We start from the raw sequence: 20,247 nt of genomic DNA, 5'->3' as shown, positions 1-20,247 counted from the left end.
AGTGTTACGCTTCTAATCGTAATTTTTAGAAATACAATACTTCATATACTATTTTTTTTAAGATTGAACTACAAAATTAGCCCCTATGTATAGTTAATCAAACGCTGGAGGTATTTATATTTAAAAAAATGCACTAGACGTCTCTACGTATTAGTATAATATCATTTGAAGTCATTTTCACTATTTATGGTCTTTCATGCCCTTCTCACTCTTATTTTTTTTCCAAAATGCCACCCAAGGGCATTCCGGTCTTTCCATTATTTAACACTTTTGAGAAGTTGAAAATAGTTTGAAAATGAGGGTTGTTGCAATCTTCTCCCTCTTGCCTTTAGCCATTTTTAGTGATGATAATATTATAGTAATAAGAATTTTTATATATTCCTAGTATAAATTAGTTTTAAAAGTGTGGGGAAAATAATTTTTGTATATTAGTAGTATATTTTAATCTTTATTATTATTTCTTAAGGAAAATAATTTGGGAATAAAATATATTTAATTACCATTATATCATTCGATTAATATGTGTATTATATTTCTAGTATTTATAATTTATTGGTATTATGTTTATATAAAAAGTAATATTTTAAAATTTATTTTACAATATTCTTATAATTCATATTTATTTATATTAATGAAATGTAATGGTGAATGATTGGAAAGGCTGAAATGCCATGAGTGGTATTTTGGAAAAAAAAGAGGATGAGAAGGACATGGAAGACCATAAATAGTGGAAAAAGACTTCAAATGATATTATATTCATACGTAGAGACGTCTGGTGTATTTTTTGAAACATGGGTACCTCTAGCGTTCGATCAATCATACGTAGGGGCTAATTTTATAGTTCACTCCTTTTAAAAATAAAACTTTTTAAATTTTTTGGTTTATCTTTCAGAAATAAAAAAATTTCATTTTAGAAAACTTTCTTCAGTCCGTGAGGTGTGATTCTTTCCCATCAACATAATTTTAATTTCTATTTCTTCCTTAATTTACTATAGTATTTTGTATTAAAGTTTATATCGTTTCAAAAAGTTTTTATTTTTAAAAAATGCAAGAAGTAATAAAGTTACTTATATACACCATTTGTCATACAAGAATATGCACTTTTGGTTAGGCACGACTTTTAATGCACAACAGGTAAAGTAGAAGATATATAGAAAGAAAAGTAATTAAAGTATTGTTAATAGAGAATGAGTTCCATCATATTAGAGATAAAGGAATTTCTAAAATGAAAAAATACATATTCTTATAGAACACACTAAAAAGAAAAGAGTGCATATTTTTGTGGAATTAGAAGAGCATAAACTAATATTATTGGAATAGGCAAGGATAGGAGCCAAGATTTTGACAATAGAACCACAAAAAGAGAAAATATGCTCCCTCGCTATTAGGGCACCCGCAACGCGTGCCGCCGGCGTTCCGCGTGCCGTTCCGCCGGAACGGTTTCGCCGCGGAACGCGTTGCGGCGCACCGTTCCGCTCCCATTCCGTTCCGCGTGCCGACGGCACGGAACGCGGCACGGCTTGTGCCGCCATGCGCTCGGGCGACGTGGCGCTCCCCGCTTCGTGCGTGTTTCCCACTCGCCGGCCCGCGAGTGGGACACGTCAGCGATGACGCAATAATTAATTTTTTTAAAAAAATATATTTTTATAAATTTTTTTTTAAACGGTCATATTACCGTTTTTTTAACTTTTTTTTAATTTTTTTTATTTTTATTTTTATTTTTTTATTCTATAAATACACCTAATTTATTACATTTCACACAACTACACATCTACTCTTCCTAAACCAACATCAATTCCTCTCCAATTTTCTATTTCAATCTCCTTCACAAAATGTCCGGCGACGGGAATTACGGCGGTGGCGGCTCCGGTGGGTGGGATCTCAACGCGTTCGGCGATTGGGAGACCATGTACAACACACTAGGTGGTTCCGGGTCGTCGACGCCGGGCACCCAGGGGTCGGCGACGCCGGGTGGGTACCAACCACCCACTTTCGATGTGGATGCCTACGCTCGACCACCCGGCTCGCGGCTTTCTCAGGGTTTGTCCCAGATTCGGGAGGATATCCCCGTAGAACCCACCCAGGGAGGAAGCCGAGGCGGTGGAAGCTCTAGGGCTGCGTCTGAGGCACCCGAGGAGGAGGAACTGTAGGATCTGGGCCGGCATCCGTACAACAACGAAGAAACTAAGGCGGTGTACACCGCCTGGCTCACCGTCTCGTACGATCCCATCGTCGGGAACCAACAAGCCGCCAAGTGCTTCTGGGAAAAGGTCCGTGATGTCTACCACCAGACTAAGCCGAAAGGGGCCCGGAAGCACAAATATACAATGCTCCGTGCTCACTTTGGCCGAGTCGACGCACAGGTCAAAAAATTTTACGGCATCTACGCGGCCGAAGCGGCGAACTACCAAAGCGGAGCTTCGGGCGCCGACATTCTGAGGGCGGCTTTGCGCGTCTTCTACCAGGACAAATGTTGATATTTGGCAGCTCGTCAAGGACGAGGAAAGGTGGGCCGGCGGTGTCCGCTCGAGCTCGGGCTCAACCTCAAAGCGCACGAAGCACACGGCGAGCGGCCGCTACTCGTCTGGTGACACCGGTGAGGCCAGCGAGGGTACACCGCAGGTGTTTGGGGGTACGGGGGATCCAATGCCCGACGAATACGGGGGATCCAGCCGTGGGCGCCGTCGGCCGCAAGGGACGAAGGCGGCGAAGACGGCTAGAGCGAGGAAGGGCCGAGGCGAATCAAGCCAGTCGGCCTCGGGATCGGGCTCGCGGGGAGGCTCGGACACACTTATGGTGGCGTACATGACCGCCACAATGGCGGACACTTCCCGCTTCTCGTACGCCCAATTCACGGCCTGGTGGAACGGAATTGTGTATATGGCATCACAACTTGGCCTTCCGACTCCCCCTCAACCTCGACCGCCTCCGGAGGATGATTCGCCGGCGGAGTAGTTTTTTTATTTTCCCACGTTTAATTGTGTGTTTTTTATTTTGTGTTTTTTATTTTGTGTTTTTTATGTTTTTAGGATTTTAATTGTGTGCTTTTTTTTATTTTTTTTAAGTTTAAGTTGAATTTTTTTTTAATGTTGTGTGTTTTTTAATAAAGTGTGTTTTTTATTAAAGTGTGTTTATTTAAATTGAATTGGGTTGGAAATAAAAAAAATGAAATTGAATGAATAGTATTTTAAGGAACGGTTAAGGAACGAAGGGTTGCAGGTTCCGTTCCTTAGTTAAGGAATGGAGTAAAAAAGTACAGTGGGGCCCTCAAATAGTGGTTTAAGGAACGGTATAGGAACGGTATAGGAACAGCGTTGTGGATGGCCTTAATGGATATGAGGTAGCTTTTTGTGCTAGGCTGCTAGCATTGTTAGAAATAGTTGCGGCATTGACAGGGACAACAAAAGAGATAAGGCCATCCACAACGCTGTTCATATACCGTTCCTAAACCGTTCCTTAAACTACTATTTGCGGACCCCACTGTACTTTTTTACTCCATTCCTTAATTAAGGAACGAAACCTGCAACCCTCCGTTCCTTAAATTACTATTCATTCAATTTCATTTTTTATTTTTATTTCCAACTCAATTCAATTAAAAAAACACACTTTAATAAAAAAACAAACACACTTTATTAAAAAACACACAACATTAAAATAAAGTTACAACTTAAACTTAAAAAAAATAAAAAGCACACAATTAAAATCCTAAAAAAATAAAATTACACAATTTTAATAATTTCATTCGCCAAAGTTTGTCCAAATGTGCTCAATTAGATCCTGTTGGACTTGGGTGTGGGCGCTAGAGTCGCGTGTCCTTGCACGAATAGATAACCGTTCTTGTATAACCGTGTCTATTGGGGTGGAAATAGAGGGAATTTGAGAGGAATAGATGTGTGTTTGTGAGTGAAATGAATATGAAATAGGAGTATTTATAGAATAAATAAATTATAAAAAAATAAAAAAAATTACAAAACGGCAAAAAAAAAACGGTAACAATACCGTTGCAATTTATTATTATTTTTTAATTAAATTCGATTTTTAAAAAAAAATGAATTATTGCGTCACGTGACGAAACCCACTCGCGGAGCAGCGAGTGGGCGTCACGCGTCGAATGGGAGGCGAGGCGACGTGGCGGAACGTGTCGTGCCGCGGGCCGCGGCAACGACACCCGGCACGGCATGGGCACGGTTTGGTGACGACACGGCGGCTGCAACGCGTGCCACCGCGGAACCGTTCCTCCGGAACGGCCTAGGCACTGCAACGACACAGCGTTGCGGGTGCTCTAAATAATGAGAGACAAATAAAATTTGAAGATGAGTCAAATAAACTATAGATGCATACGGCAATTGTTGATATGCTGAAATAATTAAAAGCGCCTGAAAAGAGACGATGAAGCTTCGACACTAATATGACCGAGAGACGATGAGATATGTAGAGACGAAGAAATAAAGTGTGATGAAGAAGTAGATATAAGAGAGACAATGTGAAGACGTTTTGATGCAACAAAGATATTGTCACATATAGTCATAGAGAGGGGGGTGGGTGTAAGAAGTTACGGCGGGTTCAAACAAATTCTAATTCACAAAGAAGGGAAACAAACAACTCAATTAGTGGAAAATCACAATGAAAATAAAAAATATAAATATTAAATATATTAATAAATAGTAGAATTACCAGAGTACCTCTTATTTTTTTCTAAATTTTCATCGCCCCCAACCTCCTTACTAGCTTTGCCAATATGCGTATAGCAAATGACCGATAAATAATCGTTATAAAATTCAATTTTTCCTTCTTATTTATTGCTTGACAACAATAATTTTACATTTTTTTTATGTCACCCTCCTGCACACATACTAACTTTATCCACACCTCACAATTATCATATTCTTTAATTACTTATCATTTTTCTTCAACCTTCTCTATTTTCAAATATTTTTTTCCAAAATCCATTACGTCAAATTATAATAAGCAATTCCACCAGTGACTTGTATCACAAGATGTTGAATCAAACAATCTATTCGTTGATCCTGAGAGCATCCACTGCGCGGCGCGCCGGCGTCCCGTGATTCGTCGCGGAGAGACGGATCGCTCGCGCGACGCGTTGCAGCTCGCCGAACCGTCCCGCGCCCATCCCGAGCCCGTCCCGCGTCCCGTGCCTGCGAGACAAGCGACGGGCTGTCTCGCCACGCGCCCTGGCGACGTGGCGCGCCCCTGCGTAGTGCGTGACGCCCACTCGCCGGGCCGCGAGTGGGCGTCATCACGTGCTGACGCAATAAATCTTTTTTAAAAAAAAATTCAATTTTTTTAAAAAAATTAAAAAAATTTCGAATGGTAATATTACCGTTTTTTATTTTTTAATTAATTTTTTTACTCTATAAATACTCTTAATTCATCCTCATTTTACACACAACTACACATCTATTCTTCCCAAATCCTCTCAATTTCTTCTCCAATTTTCATCTAACAACTCATCACAAGATGTCCGGCGACGGCAACTCCGGCGGTGGAGGCTCCGGCGGGTGGGATCTCAACGCGTTCGGCGATTGGGAGACCATGATCAACACACTGGGTGGTTCCGGATCGTCGACGCCGGGCACCCAGGGTTCGGCGACGCCGGGGGTACCAACCACCCAATTTTGACGTGGATGCATATGCCCGTCCCTCCACCCCGCAGTATTCGCAGAGATTATCCCAGATTCGGGAGGATTTTCCCGTTGATCCCACGCCGGGAGTAGGCCAAGTTGTGCATATGGCAGCCCAACTTTGCCTTCCGACTCCCCCTCCACCTCGACAGCCTTCGGGGGATGATTCGCCGGCGGAGTAGTTTTTTTTATTTTCTTTAAATTTGTATTTTAAATTATGCAACATTTAATTTTTTAGGATTTTAATTGTGTGTTTTTTTTAAAAAATTTTAAGTTGTAATTTTTTTTATGTTGTGTGTTTTTTAATGAAGTGTGTTTGTTTTAATTGAATTGTGTTGGAAATAAAAATAAAAAATGAAATTGAATGAATAGTAATTTAAGGGACGGTTAATGGACGGAGCGTTCTGTCCCTTAGTTAAGGGATGGAGTAAAAAAGTAAAGGTGAACCCTCAAATAGTAGTTTAAGGGACGGTAGGGAGACTGTGTAGCGGATGTGTAGCGGATGCTCTAACAATCTATATCTATATAAGTATAAAAAGAGACAATATCCACCTATTAGGAGAAGAACATGAAGGCTTTCAAGTACAAGAAGACTTGGAAGCATGTCAACCATTGCGGAAAATGGACTGACAATAGAGAAACAACCTGACCAAATTGGAAAGAACGAATCACAAATTCGACCAATTCACAACCAGCGGAGGATTTCATCAACTACGATTCACTGGAGGAGATGAATGAATTCGTCAGAAGTAACAACTGGCGACCGTCAGCTAATGCTATTTTGCCTGGTCCGGTGATCTAGTTGCGAGATCCAACAACAATCGTTTCAATTTGTCGGCAGTGAACATCGATGATTATGATATCAGGAAGATGGAGACCACAATTTGTCGATGGTGACACTTAACCAAGAATTAGTGTTCTATTTTTAGGAAGTTAAATTTTTAGAATTTATAAAATTTGTAGTAGTAATTTTAAAATTTTTAGTAGAATTTACTAGTAGTATTTGAATTTCGTTATTCACGAATGAGTTTTGTTTAGCGATGAGAAAAATAGGAAAACCCGTATTTGGGTTGGACTGCACACTAAAATTGGGAAATCGGCAGTCAGTCATCCTTTCTTCAAATTCTCCCTCCCTCGATTTCCTGAAATTTCTCAACTTCTTCCATTCCAAAAACCCTAATCCTCAATGGAAAAATCTCATCGATCTTCTGTTCATCGCGCTTTAGGCGGTGGTGCAGGTACCATCATACTCGCTCATGTTTCAGATCGTAATCATACATGCAAAAATTTAACGTAATATGTCATTATGTTACCGTATGGGTGGATTATGGACTGTTTTGGGTACGATGCTGATTTGGATCTATCTATCATGTGGAATTTATTTTCATATATTCCTGATGCAGTTGCTGATGTGATACTTTGGAGAAAATGGACTCACACCGCCGCTTTTCTCGTGGTCTCAACTGCGCTTTGGTTCCTATTCGAGAGGGCTGGATACAATTTACTGTCATTCATGTCGAATGTTTTATTGCTGCTCATCGTGATACTATTCTGCTGGGCTAAATCTGCGTCGATTCTTAATAGGTAGAAAATCTGCGTCGATTCTTAGTAGGCAGATGAGTAGATGCATATGTATCTGTGCTCAATTGAGTGTTGTATTCTATTTGGAGTAGATTAGTAGCTTCTTGTCAAGTGAACTAGACAAATAATTTTATCCAATTTGGTATATTTGATCATGTCTTTTCAGATAAGGAATACAATAGGAAGTGCTATTAATGGGTAAATGCATTTGGCTCTTTGGCAATGGTATTGTCGGTCTTGATATGGATATTAGTGCATGAGTAGTGTTTCCAGTTTGGTGTTCCTCATTTTTAATAAGGGATTTCAGGGCATCAGATGTTTGATGAGTTTTACTTTACATGCTAGTATGATTTAATTCATTTGAAAATTTGTGGTATTGAATTAATGAATTCTGTCTATGACTTTAGACCACTGCCGCCTCTCCCTAATCTTGAAATTTCAGAAGAGACTTCTGCCAAGGCTGCTGATGAGATGCGAGTCTGGGTAAATTATGCGTTGTCAATTGCACATGACATTGCAGTTGGTGGAAACTGGAGAGTTTTTTTGAAGGTTTAAAACTTAGTTATGCTCCTCGTTTATGTTTGCCTTTTTAATTCTCGTTGTGCCAATCACTGATTGTGGAGACTCTGTGGTCTATTTGCCATGCTTATTAGGTTGCTATACTATTGTGGGTAATTTCCTACATTGGAAGTTTCTTCAACTTTCTCACGATGATTTACATCTGTAAGTATGAACTATGCGGTATGTAGTATATTTGCATTCTCTGTTCTGCTAATTGTAATCATTTTCTTGTTGGAATTATATTGCAACAGGCGTTCTTGTTAGTTTATCACTTCCTGTGCTGTATGACAAGTACCAAAGTCCAATTGATGATAAGTTGAGTGTTGCATATAATATTGCTCGGATACAGTATGAGAAGATCTATAGTCTGGTACTTCAAAAGATTCCTTTGCCTTTGAAGAAGGAGAAGAAGACCGAGTAAACTCATTGTAATTTCTTCTCCCTATGTATAAATGTCCATTTGTCTCGTCATACATGTATTCTTCTGAGTGTACTATGGCTAGCTGCTGCATGATCCATTTACCCCAGGTCTATTTTGTGAAATTCATATATTGATGTCATTTTTTCCCTTTTACTTTCTGACGAAGTGCTTGCCGTCTGCTTCCTGGAAATATGTTTAACGATAAGGTAGGTGCATGTTACCTTAAAGGTATTGTGAATATGCTTAATTAACTTTGCTGAACAACTGCTGCACTAGACTACTAAAATAATTTAAGTGGAATCTCGCTCACTTGTACTCATTACCTTTGCTGAAGGAAAATTATGAGGATACTACTATTTTTGGTCCAAACTTGACACATGAAATTAGCATCCCCCATTAGTAATTTCCTGACAAGTTCTATTGCATGCATTTGTACTAGATCTATTCGTTGAACATTTAATTACATGTTGATGCTTTTACATCTTTACTAGTAGACATTTCTTCTCCTGAACATGTTCATAGAATAATTTGTGAATGTTTTCATTAGGGGATTGACATATGCTTAAATTAAATCTTAAGCCTGAAGGGTAAGAGTTGTTGTCCAATGAAGTGACATGAAATTCAAATATCTCTTCTAGTTGTATAATTTTACATTTGCATTGATAAGATGGATGTTTTGTAACTTCCTAACTTCTGGCATTTACTTAATTGTATAATCATGATAAAATACTCGGCCTGCCACTCATTGATATAGTTATAGAGAACATTGAAACATGTGGTGATCTGTGGTGTCAAACCTAGAAGGTTTTGTCCAGTTGTGCTTAGTCATGTGTACTTAATTTGTTAGGTTCTAAAGTGACAGTGCTACTTGCAGGTGCCTTCTTCTTGGTTGCTTTGCATTCTAATTGCGACCGTTGAATCAAATTTTTAGAACATCAGTGAACGGAGGCTGTCAGCCAGTATAGTAAGAAGTTTATGGAAGTCTTTAACCGCGTGCTCTTTTATTTCTTGTTTTCATTACAGTTACTGGTTTCATGGTGATATCAGCCGTTGTTAGCTTAACAGTTACAACTGAAATTTTTGAACAAGTAATCATTAGTATGTTAGTTTGGTTGGTAAGGATTTGGTTGTAACATTGATATATGCAATTTGTGCAACTCTTGTGTATACTATTGCTGTGGTGCTAATTCGATTTCAATGGAAATTATAATGATCAGCTCCGGCCATTGTACATCCATCTTCGCTGCTCATTAGAATAATCTGTAATTTGTATCTTTGGCATCAAATTGCATTAAACAATCAATGACAATTACATACTCCATTAGTTATGTATGAATAATGGAGTTTAAAATGAATAATAGAAATGATCTCATCAAAGGGAGTTGACCTGCAAGCTGGGGGCACGCCGTAGAAGGTGTCACTAAATGTTACTCCGTCTATCATATAAAATGTGGTAGAAGTCATCTATGCAGCAAAGTCAACTAAAACGAGAATCGACCTGCTACAAAGTCAACTGAGGCCATTGCTGTATAGTTTGATGGAGTAAATGATTGCTCTACTATATAGTATAAAGAAGTCCACTATGATGATGCCTTAAATTAGATTGAGCAAACAAAAACTGGAAGCTTACAACATGGAGCCAACCAAACAAGTCTTCATCTTAGCAGGGCAGAGCAACATGTCTGGCCGCGGTGGCGTCCGCAAGCATCACTCGTCCCGCCTGAGTACGCCGCTGATGGTGAGAAGATCTTCCTGCTGAACGCCGGCCTCGAGTGGGAGGCAGCGCACGAGCCCCTCCACGACGCCAACAGAGGTGAAGGAGCAGCGGGGATGCAGATGAAGGATTGGGCCAGAGGGGAGGAGCTCTACGAGAGAATGGTGAAGCGGGCGAAGGCCACAGGCGGGGAGATGGCGGCGGTGCGGTGGTATCAAGGGGAGAAGGACACATTCTTGAAGGAGGATGCTGATCTGTATGGAGACAAGGTTGAGAAGCTTATTCTTTTATCAACCTCGATTTGCCTTCTCTTGCTGTCATCCTTGTAAGTGCATTCTCACTTAATAGTAGTATCCTTTAGCTCTCATGCATTATTTGTCTAATTTTGGATTGTGTATAAACTATGTGGAAGGGGGTACCTAGACAAGGTTAGAGAGGCACAGAAAGGAATTAGTGTGGAGAATGTGGTTTGCGTTGACGCTTTGGGACTGCCTCTGCAGGAAGACAATCTTCATATCACTACTGAGGCTCAACTGGGTCATATGATGGCAGACTCTTATATCACCCATTTTGTTACCCAATAAATGTCACCTAAACCCTAATATTGTAATGGCAACTTTATGAAATTGAATTTGAAGATCAAATATTCTAATTCAATTCCATTTTTTTTATTTCATAAAATCAAATAATTGACATAAAATTTATTGTTATTCAAAGTAGTTGGTAAGTGGAGTAAAAAATAAATCAAGATTTGACGTCGACCTTTTATTAAATAAATTTTTATTTACATAACTGTGTATTTATATTTATTTGTCGTTGTCATTATGAGATTATAATCTTTTGACATTCGTATCTATTAAAATATTACAATTTTTTTTATTTAGTTGGCTATTTCTCGTGACATGCTAATAATTATATCTGCTTAGCATATGTACGTGCTTTTTAAAGCTATTTGGTATAACTAAATCAACAAGGCTTTCTGCATAGCTTTTTATTCTACTTGTGTCAAACTTTAAAAATGATCCAAAATATCATAAACATTTCACAGTTGCTCACATAAAATATATTTTTCACTAAAATATCTTATTCAAGCCGAGTTAGGAAATAACAAATGAAATGCAAGGTTTGTCATATTTTAGACCATATTTAAAGTTCGTGTGAAATATTAAAATTTGGCAAAACTTCATGGTTTAAAGAGCAATATCCTACTCGGGTTGCGGATAAATCGAGTTGTAATTTTATCGGGTTAAAAATTTCACCCTAACAATCTATATTTTGCATGCTTTTTAAGTTAGTCTATCGAATTTTGAGTCAGTCCTACTCTGGATTAATGTTAATTCAATAAGGGCTAATTAGGTTGTAGTTTTATTGAATTAGAAATATTAACTCTAACTTTTTAAATTTAACGACCTATTCAGACTAGTCCATAGATTTTAGATTGCACTACCATTTCTACTAGCAGGGGATGAAATTGGAGAAATAAATGATGAAAAAATACTCTAAAAATTAATCTGAGAAAAGAAGAAAATAATATCAAAATGAGAATAAAAGTAAAAAGTCAAAAAATGGTCGTACACTTACATAAATGGTTTTAAATTAGATTAAACTACTAATTGCAAAATATACTTAGTACTAAGTTTTTGTATGATATGCTTTGTCTGTCTTGCTGTAATTTGGAGCACCAGATTTTTAAAAAAATGATATTTAGAAAATTAAATAGAGAAAAACTAAAGTTTGAGAGATAATAAAATAGAAGAGTGAGAGAAATTAAAGAAAAAAAAAGTGTACTTGTGTTTATATTTTACCAAAAAAAAAGTAGTAAATGAGTCATTTAAATGGGAGGTTCCGAAAAAAAAACGAGTCACTTAATAGGACAGAAGGAAGTTAATTTAATATGTATATATAATTATTCAATTATATAAAAAATAGGCTTAATAAAATTCATACCATTATTATTTTTATTGTCCCGCATTCTGACCATTCAATTAAATGCAACCCAAAATTGAATTAATATCTAATCATTATATAATTATATAGTACTCTTTTTATATTCTTTTTGAAAAGTTCCAAGATAACTGAGTCATTTTTATTTTTAGTAAAAATTAACATAATTTTATTTTTCTTTCTTATTTTATTCACTCTTTATTTAACACATTATTCTTAACTTTAATGTCTAAAAAATACTCCCTCCCTCCCACATAATTTGACTCAGTTTTCCATTTTTTACCGTCCCACATAATTTGACCCATTTCACTTTTACAATTTTTGGTAGTGGACCCCATATTCCACTAACTCATTCCTACTCACATTTAATTATAAAACTAATATATAAAAGTAGTACCCACATTCCACTAACTTTTTCAACTCACTTTTTATTACATTTCTTAAAACCCGTGCCCGGTCAAAGTGTCCCAAATTATGTGGGATGGAGGGAGTACATATATTAACAATTAATTAAGAAGTACTATTTACGGAACCAAGTAGGCTCTATAAATCCTGGGTATAAATCCAATAGAGATATTTCCAACCTAAAAGATGCATAAGAGAACACGTGTCTATAGTAATAAACATAGTACTGCTCTACTACTATTATTTGAAAGAGCCATGACACTCCAAAGCACATGCATAAAGAGAGTACAAAGAAAACAAAATTGTACTCACTCCTTTCTATAAGTTTTGTCAGATCTCAATTGAACACGAATTATGAGAAATATAATAAAAAATATATTTAAAAAGTTGGTAGAATATGAATTATAAGAAATATAATAAAAAATAAATTGAAAAAGTTAGTAGAATGTGAATCATATTTTTATATATTACTAATTTTATATTAAAATTTGAGTGAGAATGAGTTAGTGGAATATGAGATCCACTACTTAAAAAGGTAAACAAAAAAAAATATAACAAATTTTGTAGGATGGAAAGAAATGAAAAAATGTGACAACTTTTATGGGACAGATGGAGTACTACTCTTAATGCGCTGGATTAGATAAACTAAATTACTCTCTCCCTCTACCGATAATCTTACGTAAAATGAATTACTCTCTTCATCTGTTAATAATCGTCTCATTTTACTATTTTCAGAGTTTAGGGTTTAAGAGTTCATCCAAGGTGCATCTGGTGGATCAGTAGATGCCAGAGAACCATGAATGACCGCAGAACACACTGTCTAGGAGATAGATAGACATGAAATAGACGGACGATAAACAATCTCTCTAGTCAATAAGACCGAGCTTACCAACCAGCATGTAAGTGCGTCAGTGGTGTCCAACTAGGGGTGGGAAATTATACCGAAATACCGGACTTACCGTACCGGAAAAATACCAAAAATACCGATTTTTCGGTATACCGCAGTGTTTCGGTACGGTAACGATATCAATTTTTCTATACCGCGGTATACCGAATCCATGGTATACCGGTATACCGATAGATTATTATATATATATATATATATATATATATATATATATATATATATATATATATATATATATATATATATATATATATATATATATATATATATATATATATATATATATATATATATATATATATATCTATATAGGGGTGTGATAAACTACAAACCCTCTATAATACAAACTATACAAACTTTAATCCTACTCACTTAATACAATTAATCAACGGTTAATATAAGAGATTTTTCTAATGTCAACATTTCCTACAAATCTGTACACTCCGTTGACATCAGCCCCCCCGTTGACAGAATTTGTACACTCCGTTGACATCAGCCCCCGTTGACATAATTTGTATACTCCGTTGACATCAGTTTGTATAGTTTGTATTATAGAGAGTTTGTATTTGATCACACATCTATCTATATATATATATTAAATATGTTATAATATATAGGGATGTATTCATTTTCTTTTTGTATATTTTGTTCTATTGTTCTTTTTAATCTCAGCCCCACGATTTTGTCATCCGACGGTTAGATTGATACCAAGTGTCATTTAATAATGCAGATTTTCAGTTGAACAATGCACACCGACTAATAATGCACCATTATAGTGTAATAATACAGATTTTCAGTTGAATAATGCACACTGACTAATAATACAAATTTTTCGTCAAATAATGCAGATCATCACAACCATCCAATTCAAGGATCCAAGGGTTGTGATTAAAAAGAACATTGGACTGAAAAGCTGTGAAGGACCTTAACATACCCCATAATATATATATATATATATATTATATTAAAAAATTTTAAAAATAGAATTCTCTAAAATTTTAAAAAATTTAAATGTAATATTTTGGATATATATTATATTAAATTTAAAAAAATGTATATTACATATATATATATATATATTACATTTATAAATATTTTGGATACAATAGGTTTTTTTCGGTATACCGTTAACATACCGCATACCGTTATTACGGTATGGTAACGATATCAAAAATTATCGTACATGGAATTTTGACATACCGTAATTTCCGATACGGTATGCGGTATGGCACAGTCGGTACGGTATACCGTACCGATCCACCCCTATGTCCAACCTGCCAAATAATATAAAGTGATGAAAAGGAATACCATTGCATTTGTGACCATTTCTTTCCGTCCAAAGAAACCAAACAGTCAAACAATGAACTCGGCGGATCCAGAATCCGAATATGCACGGGCATAATTAAATATTATTATATAATTTTTAATTAAAATACTAAAATACAAAAGTAACTCTAAGTTAAATATTACACATTTAGACTCCATATATATTTTAAATGTTTATTTTGATACTTCATCCGTTCATGACTAAATGTCCCATATTTAACCGGCTCTGATTTTAAGAAATTGTTTAACTTTGTAAAGAAAAGTGGACAGAAAAAGTTAATGGAATGAGAGTCCTATTTTTTTATGTATTAGTTTTATAATAAAATGTGAGTGGAATGAGAGGTCCACCTACCAAATATAGTAAAAGTGAAATGAGACATTTATTGACGGACAAATGAAAAAGGAAAAATGAGACATTTAATAGCGGACGGAGGGAGTGTAAGGAAAAAGATGCAATAAACATCATATAAAATAAGTATTTTCTAACAATAAATGAAATGTATTGTATTAATTATTTTTAAAAACTTATTTAATTAAAAATAAATAGTATATGTAAACTAATAAAAATATAGAATTATGAAGTATTTTAATGGTTTGATTTGGTAATAAGAAGGGATATGAATTGGTAAAATAAAGAAAGAAGGTTAAGAGATGAAAAAATGCTCTCAATGAGGTTTGATGACTTGATATATGGACTTCTTAGTTAAAAGACCAACAAAACAACCACTAAGCTACTAACTTTAATATACAAATATTTCTGGTTCGACTACGATCGGGAGTGAGCGGTCCTCCACCTTATCCCCCAAACCCGCGAATGAACTAGAGAAACTAAATCAATTTTATAAAAATCTTACATACTTCATCCATCATCGTATGATAAGTGAGATATATCAAGTAACTTGATGCATTTTTTTATTAGAAAAATAATATTTTATCTCTTTTATTTTATTCTTTCTTCTACTTTTTTTTCTATTTCTTTCTCTTGTTTTATTTTTTTCCTACCTTTTCTCTTCGTATTTTATTCTTTTTTATATTTAATTATTTTTTTCATCCCAAAAAATAGAGATATTTGGGATATTTTTTAAATAGAGATATTTGGGATGACAAGATAACTAATGCACAACTGATAAAATTAGAAAGAGAAAAAGAAGAGTAGTTAAAGTAGTGTTAATAGTTAATGAGGATGGATAAAAAGAAAATATCTCTATTTTTTTTGTTAATTACCAAGAGTATCAACCATCGGGTTTAGTGACTATTCACTATGCCAGATTTGTAGACACATTAATGGGTGAGACAACTGACCCAAGTAATAAAAATTGTTCTATATCTAAAAGCAAGAATCGACCCTGTAACTATATGATAGAGGATGGACGAGTCTTATTCAGTCGACCACAACCCTTGGGTTAGTACGAGTACTATTTAATTAGTACTACTATTTAACTTGCGGCAAAAATAAAGCGCACGAGGAAGGACTAGTATATTTATTTTTGTCACTGGGAGAAGAATAGACATTCAACCTAACACCAAATATATCTCACTAAGAGCATCGGCAGTGGTGGCCGATCGCAAGGGTCGAGCGATCGGCCACCGGATAGCTTCTAATCGGCTCCCATTGTGGGGAGGGAGCCGTTCGCCCTTCCCCAACACCTCCGCCCCATCGCCCCAGCCGATGGCATATCGGCTCTGCATCAGCCCTAGAGGGGCCTCCATTGCGGAGGCTCGGGCCGATGGCGGAGCCGATTTTCATATTTTTTTAAAATAAAATTTTTAATTTTCTTCTCCTATTATAAATACCTCAATGTTCTCTCCTTCATTTCACACACCCACCTCCTTCTCTACTTCACATTTTTTTTTCACAAGAAATGTCTTTTAATTTCACTCCCATTTTGGATTCCGATTCCGACATCGGCGAGAGCAACCCATTCATTGTCTGGATGTGGGAACGAAAAATGAAATAATCCCTCGTCCACGAAAAATAGAGCACATTTGCCATTTTTGTTGTCCACGAAAAATAGAGCACATTTAAAAAAGGAAAGTTTTCAACAACTTCTCCCGTACTTTTTCCTATTCGCTCTTACTAATAACATGGACCTCACATTCCACTAACAATAGTTCTCTCTTACTTTCTCTCTTCTCTCTTACTAAAAATATGAACTCCACATTCCACTCACACTGCTTCTCTCTTACTTTTTTCCTTCTCTCTTACTTTACCAATTCCACATTAAAACCTATGTAATTCACAATGTGTCCTATTTTTCATGGACGGAGGGAATATATTTTTTGCTGTATATTACGTTGTCTTTAATTTATATCTAACAATTAAAAGTGAAATAAAATAGTGATAATGTAGAAATGAAATAGGCTCTGAAAATCTGGGATGGACTCTCATTTTAGAGAGATAAGCTCTAAGATAGGTCTGCTGATGTAGCACGAAAAAATGAAGATAGACTCTTAGATGGACTGCGGAGATAGGTCACCATTGCTAATGCTATGAAAACCAACCTCAAGAGTAAAACCAAATCCCTCGAAATCCATCTAGAGAAATGGAAATTGTGAGTTCAACCAAAAAGTTGTTTATCTTATCGGGGCAGAGCAACATGGCCGGCCGCGGAGGCGTGGCGCAAAAACGTTGGGACGGCGTCATCCCACCGGACCCGACGGCCAAAAAATATACCGGCTGGACGCCAACCTCCGCTGGGAGGTGGCGCACGAGACTCTCCATCACGACATCGATACAAAGAAGACGTTCGGCGTGGGACCCGGGAGGCCCTTCGCCAACGCGGTGAAGGAGTGCGTGGGGGTGATCGGGCTGGTGCCATGTGCCGTTGGCGGAAGGCGAGATCGCGGCGCTGCTGTGGTATCAGGGGGAGAGCGATACGACGTCGCAGGAAGAAGTCAAGGCCTACAAGCATAAAATGGAGGAGCTTATTCACAACGTCCGTGCAGATATCTCAATTTGCCCAATCTTCCCGTTGTTCAGGTTTGTACCTTCCGCATTTGAGATCTTCTATAATTTCTTGTCTCTCACTATATTTTGAAATTAATTGCAGGTAGCACTTGCATCTGGAATTGAAAAGAAATACGTGGATGAAATCTGGGCATAACAACTGGGGGAATGGATCTCCCCAATGTTGTTTTGTGTTGATGCAAAGGGATTGGAGCTGAAAGAAGATAATCTGCATCTTACTACTGAAGCCCAGATTCAGTTGGGTCACTCATTAGCCCTAGCATTTCTCGCCAATTTTTGGACTGAGAAGGCCCATGTCTGATTGGGCCATGAGAATGTATTGCTATACTAATGTATCACGAATAAACTCTCTCCTTTTTTCATGTATGGATCAAGTTATATTGATCAAATGTACGGTGAATTTGTCGATTATCTAATAATTACATTAAATATGTGACTGAATCGTTGCGTCCTTTTGTTTTTGGGTGATTTGCATTTTTTGAGGGTATATCAATTGTAACAAATGAGAGTTCATATATATATAGTCGACCTTACTCTCTGAAAAGTATAATTGTCCAAAGTAAGAGATTTGATAAAGAAGTTAATAATATTTGAAGAGTTTTATTGCTACATTATACATAATTATCCTTCTATCTTCGTTAACAAAAAAATATGCTAGTAGAAGCTAACGACAAAATTGGAGGCTACAAACAAGCCTACAACTTAATCAAACTAACTGAATGACTACTAGTACTACAGTAGCTTATAAAGTGAGTTGAAATAAATCGGATTCCTGGGTGCTTCCTCACCACTCGCATTTCTGGGTGGATATTGTTGCAGCAGTCGGAAAAGGTCTACGGTGGATACAATGGTGGCCACCGTGCTATCTTCTTCTCTCTGTTGCTATGCCTCAATTCGCGGTACAATTTTGCTTCTTCTGCCCCTTTCTTTCTCATCTACAAGTTTTAACAACTCCTACTGTGCAGATACTCGTATGCCTCATCATGCCAAATTAGTTTCTTCTTCTCGTCAATTCGGCACCGCCTTCGCCACTGGTTCCCCTCTCTGTGAGAATTGAGAAATTATAGTTTGATGTTCAATCTCTGTGCGTGTGCGTATGCGTATGCGTATGCGTATATACTTGATTTTGATTATGGATTTTCTACGCTCACATTGATATAGCTAAGATTCTTGGTTTTGAAAGTCAAGATGTGATAATTTATGTTGGTCTTCAGCGATTCGGACACCACCAATCTACCGGAGAAAGGCTGCTGCTCTCAGTTCAACATCAGTGTGTGTAAGATGTGAGCAGAGTACAAATGAACAAGGCAGTGGTTTAGATGTATGGCTGGGACGACTCGCTATGGTTGGTTTTGCTGCTGCTATTAGTGTTGAAGTTGCTACTGGCAAGGGGCTTCTAGAGGTATACTCTACATTATATGCCATCTATGTCTATGCTTTTCTTCAGATTTAGTATCCCTTCATGGATGATAATTTACTATCTATGCATAATTACCTGTAGTATTTCACAGCCTGATATATTGTGTTTTATTGGAAAGATGTTCCAACCATATATACCTTTAGGCTTTGGATAATTAACTATCATGGCTACAGCCGTTGTCTTTAGGTTTTGGGTTCTAGTTACTCCTATATTGTTGATTGAGTAGCATTACCATCTACTATCTTATGAGTGCAACATATATGGGTGGCTCTTTGAAATTGAACTGTAGCTAAAGGTATCAAGAATAGCTTGTTTTGATGGTGGTTATGGACCATATATGATAATTCAGGCAATGTGTAGTAGTAGTAGTATCCTTTGTACAAAGCCTTATCCATAGGCTTTTGTAGATGTAAAGGTTTTTGTGACTTGTTATAATCTAGCATTTCCGCCGTATATGAAAATACTTATCGTGAAAGCCAATGGTTTGGTATTTGCATCCTTGTTCTGATGAGGTTCAAAATGGGCATAGCATACTATTTCTTCTTCTACCTCCTTGTTGGTGAGTATATTGTAGAGATATCAATCGACATATCAAATGGGAAAAATTGATACTAGAGTAGCCTTAGACCAACAGGTCCCATGATACTTCTAAGTTTCCTTTTTTTTTCCTTTTCCGTAGATTACTGAATTATGTATTTCTTCCTCTCTTGGCAGAATTTTGGCCTCGCAGATCCTCTGCCAACAGTGGCGTTAGCAGTCACAGCATTGGTGGTAGTTCTCACTGCAGTCTTCATCTTTCAGTCTGCATCCAAAAATTGACCTCATTTGTTTTTCTTGAAGATGCCTTCTGTTATGTATATTGTATGTTCTTTTGAAAGATGAGTTACTTTCCACATACAGATCATGAAAGTGTAAAGATACTGACGTTCTTTATCTCAAATCCAGGTTTTTTGTATGATTAACAATTGAAACATCATGCTCATGGTTGTAGTTTTAACTCATAGTTTCGTGACGTTGTGCACAGAAACTGGCAAGTTAATAATCTTTTGAGTTGTAAATTGGTTTTAGAAACAAGTGTTCCCTTGGAAAAAGGTGCATGGTATCCAATTGCATTCATTAGAGCCTCTATGAGAGAAGCCAATGGATCCATAACAAGAGTGCATTGTATCCAATTGCATTCACATTCAAAGTATAAAATTGATTATAGCCAAAACTATTACCATAGATATAAGTAATAAGAAAACTAAGTTGTTTTTTTTTTTATGAAACACCGTTACGGTGGAGGGTTCGTGGGCCCCTCATCTTTTCATTCCATCGAAAGCAGTTTACGCTAATCATGCCCAAAAGTGGCACGGGAA

General features: G+C 36.8%; 2 protein-coding genes and 2 pseudogenes across 3 annotated transcripts; all 4 read left to right on the top strand.

Annotated features, from left to right (window-relative positions):
- Positions 1 to 6,211: 6,211 nt before the first annotated feature.
- Positions 6,212 to 9,421, top strand: LOC121788047 (reticulon-like protein B11). Of its 2 annotated transcripts, none has more exons than XR_006047565.1 (6): positions 6,212 to 6,880; positions 7,046 to 7,226; positions 7,631 to 7,772; positions 7,877 to 7,946; positions 8,036 to 8,411; positions 9,080 to 9,421. XR_006047565.1 is itself a non-coding variant. In XM_042186904.1 (6 exons), exons 1-5 carry the CDS (start codon positions 6,829 to 6,831, stop codon positions 8,203 to 8,205), a joined length of 615 nt encoding a protein of 204 aa, XP_042042838.1. In that variant the 5' UTR covers positions 6,212 to 6,828; the 3' UTR covers positions 8,206 to 8,212; positions 9,080 to 9,421. The 2 variants fall into 2 exon arrangements, 1 of the variants encoding a protein (XP_042042838.1); XM_042186904.1 differs by having other exon boundaries at positions 8,036 to 8,212.
- A 321-nt stretch (positions 9,422 to 9,742) lies between these two features.
- Positions 9,743 to 10,465, top strand: LOC121773669 (annotated as a pseudogene).
- A 5,839-nt stretch (positions 10,466 to 16,304) lies between these two features.
- On the top strand, positions 16,305 to 17,910 carry LOC121769082 (annotated as a pseudogene).
- A 291-nt stretch (positions 17,911 to 18,201) lies between these two features.
- On the top strand, positions 18,202 to 19,865 carry LOC121767892 (stress enhanced protein 1, chloroplastic-like). Its single transcript, XM_042164229.1, has 4 exons — positions 18,202 to 18,368; positions 18,435 to 18,515; positions 18,684 to 18,871; positions 19,604 to 19,865. The coding sequence occupies exons 1-4, from the start codon at positions 18,317 to 18,319 to the stop codon at positions 19,706 to 19,708; spliced, it is 426 nt and encodes a 141-aa protein (XP_042020163.1). The 5' UTR covers positions 18,202 to 18,316; the 3' UTR covers positions 19,709 to 19,865.
- The last annotated feature ends 382 nt before the right edge of the window (positions 19,866 to 20,247 follow it).

This window comes from Salvia splendens, chromosome 2, assembly GCF_004379255.2.
Source record: "Salvia splendens isolate huo1 chromosome 2, SspV2, whole genome shotgun sequence".
Classification (NCBI taxonomy): domain Eukaryota; kingdom Viridiplantae; phylum Streptophyta; class Magnoliopsida; order Lamiales; family Lamiaceae; genus Salvia; species Salvia splendens.
The sequence above is the reverse complement of the archived record's forward strand: the minus strand, read 5'-3'. Positions and strand labels throughout refer to the sequence as shown.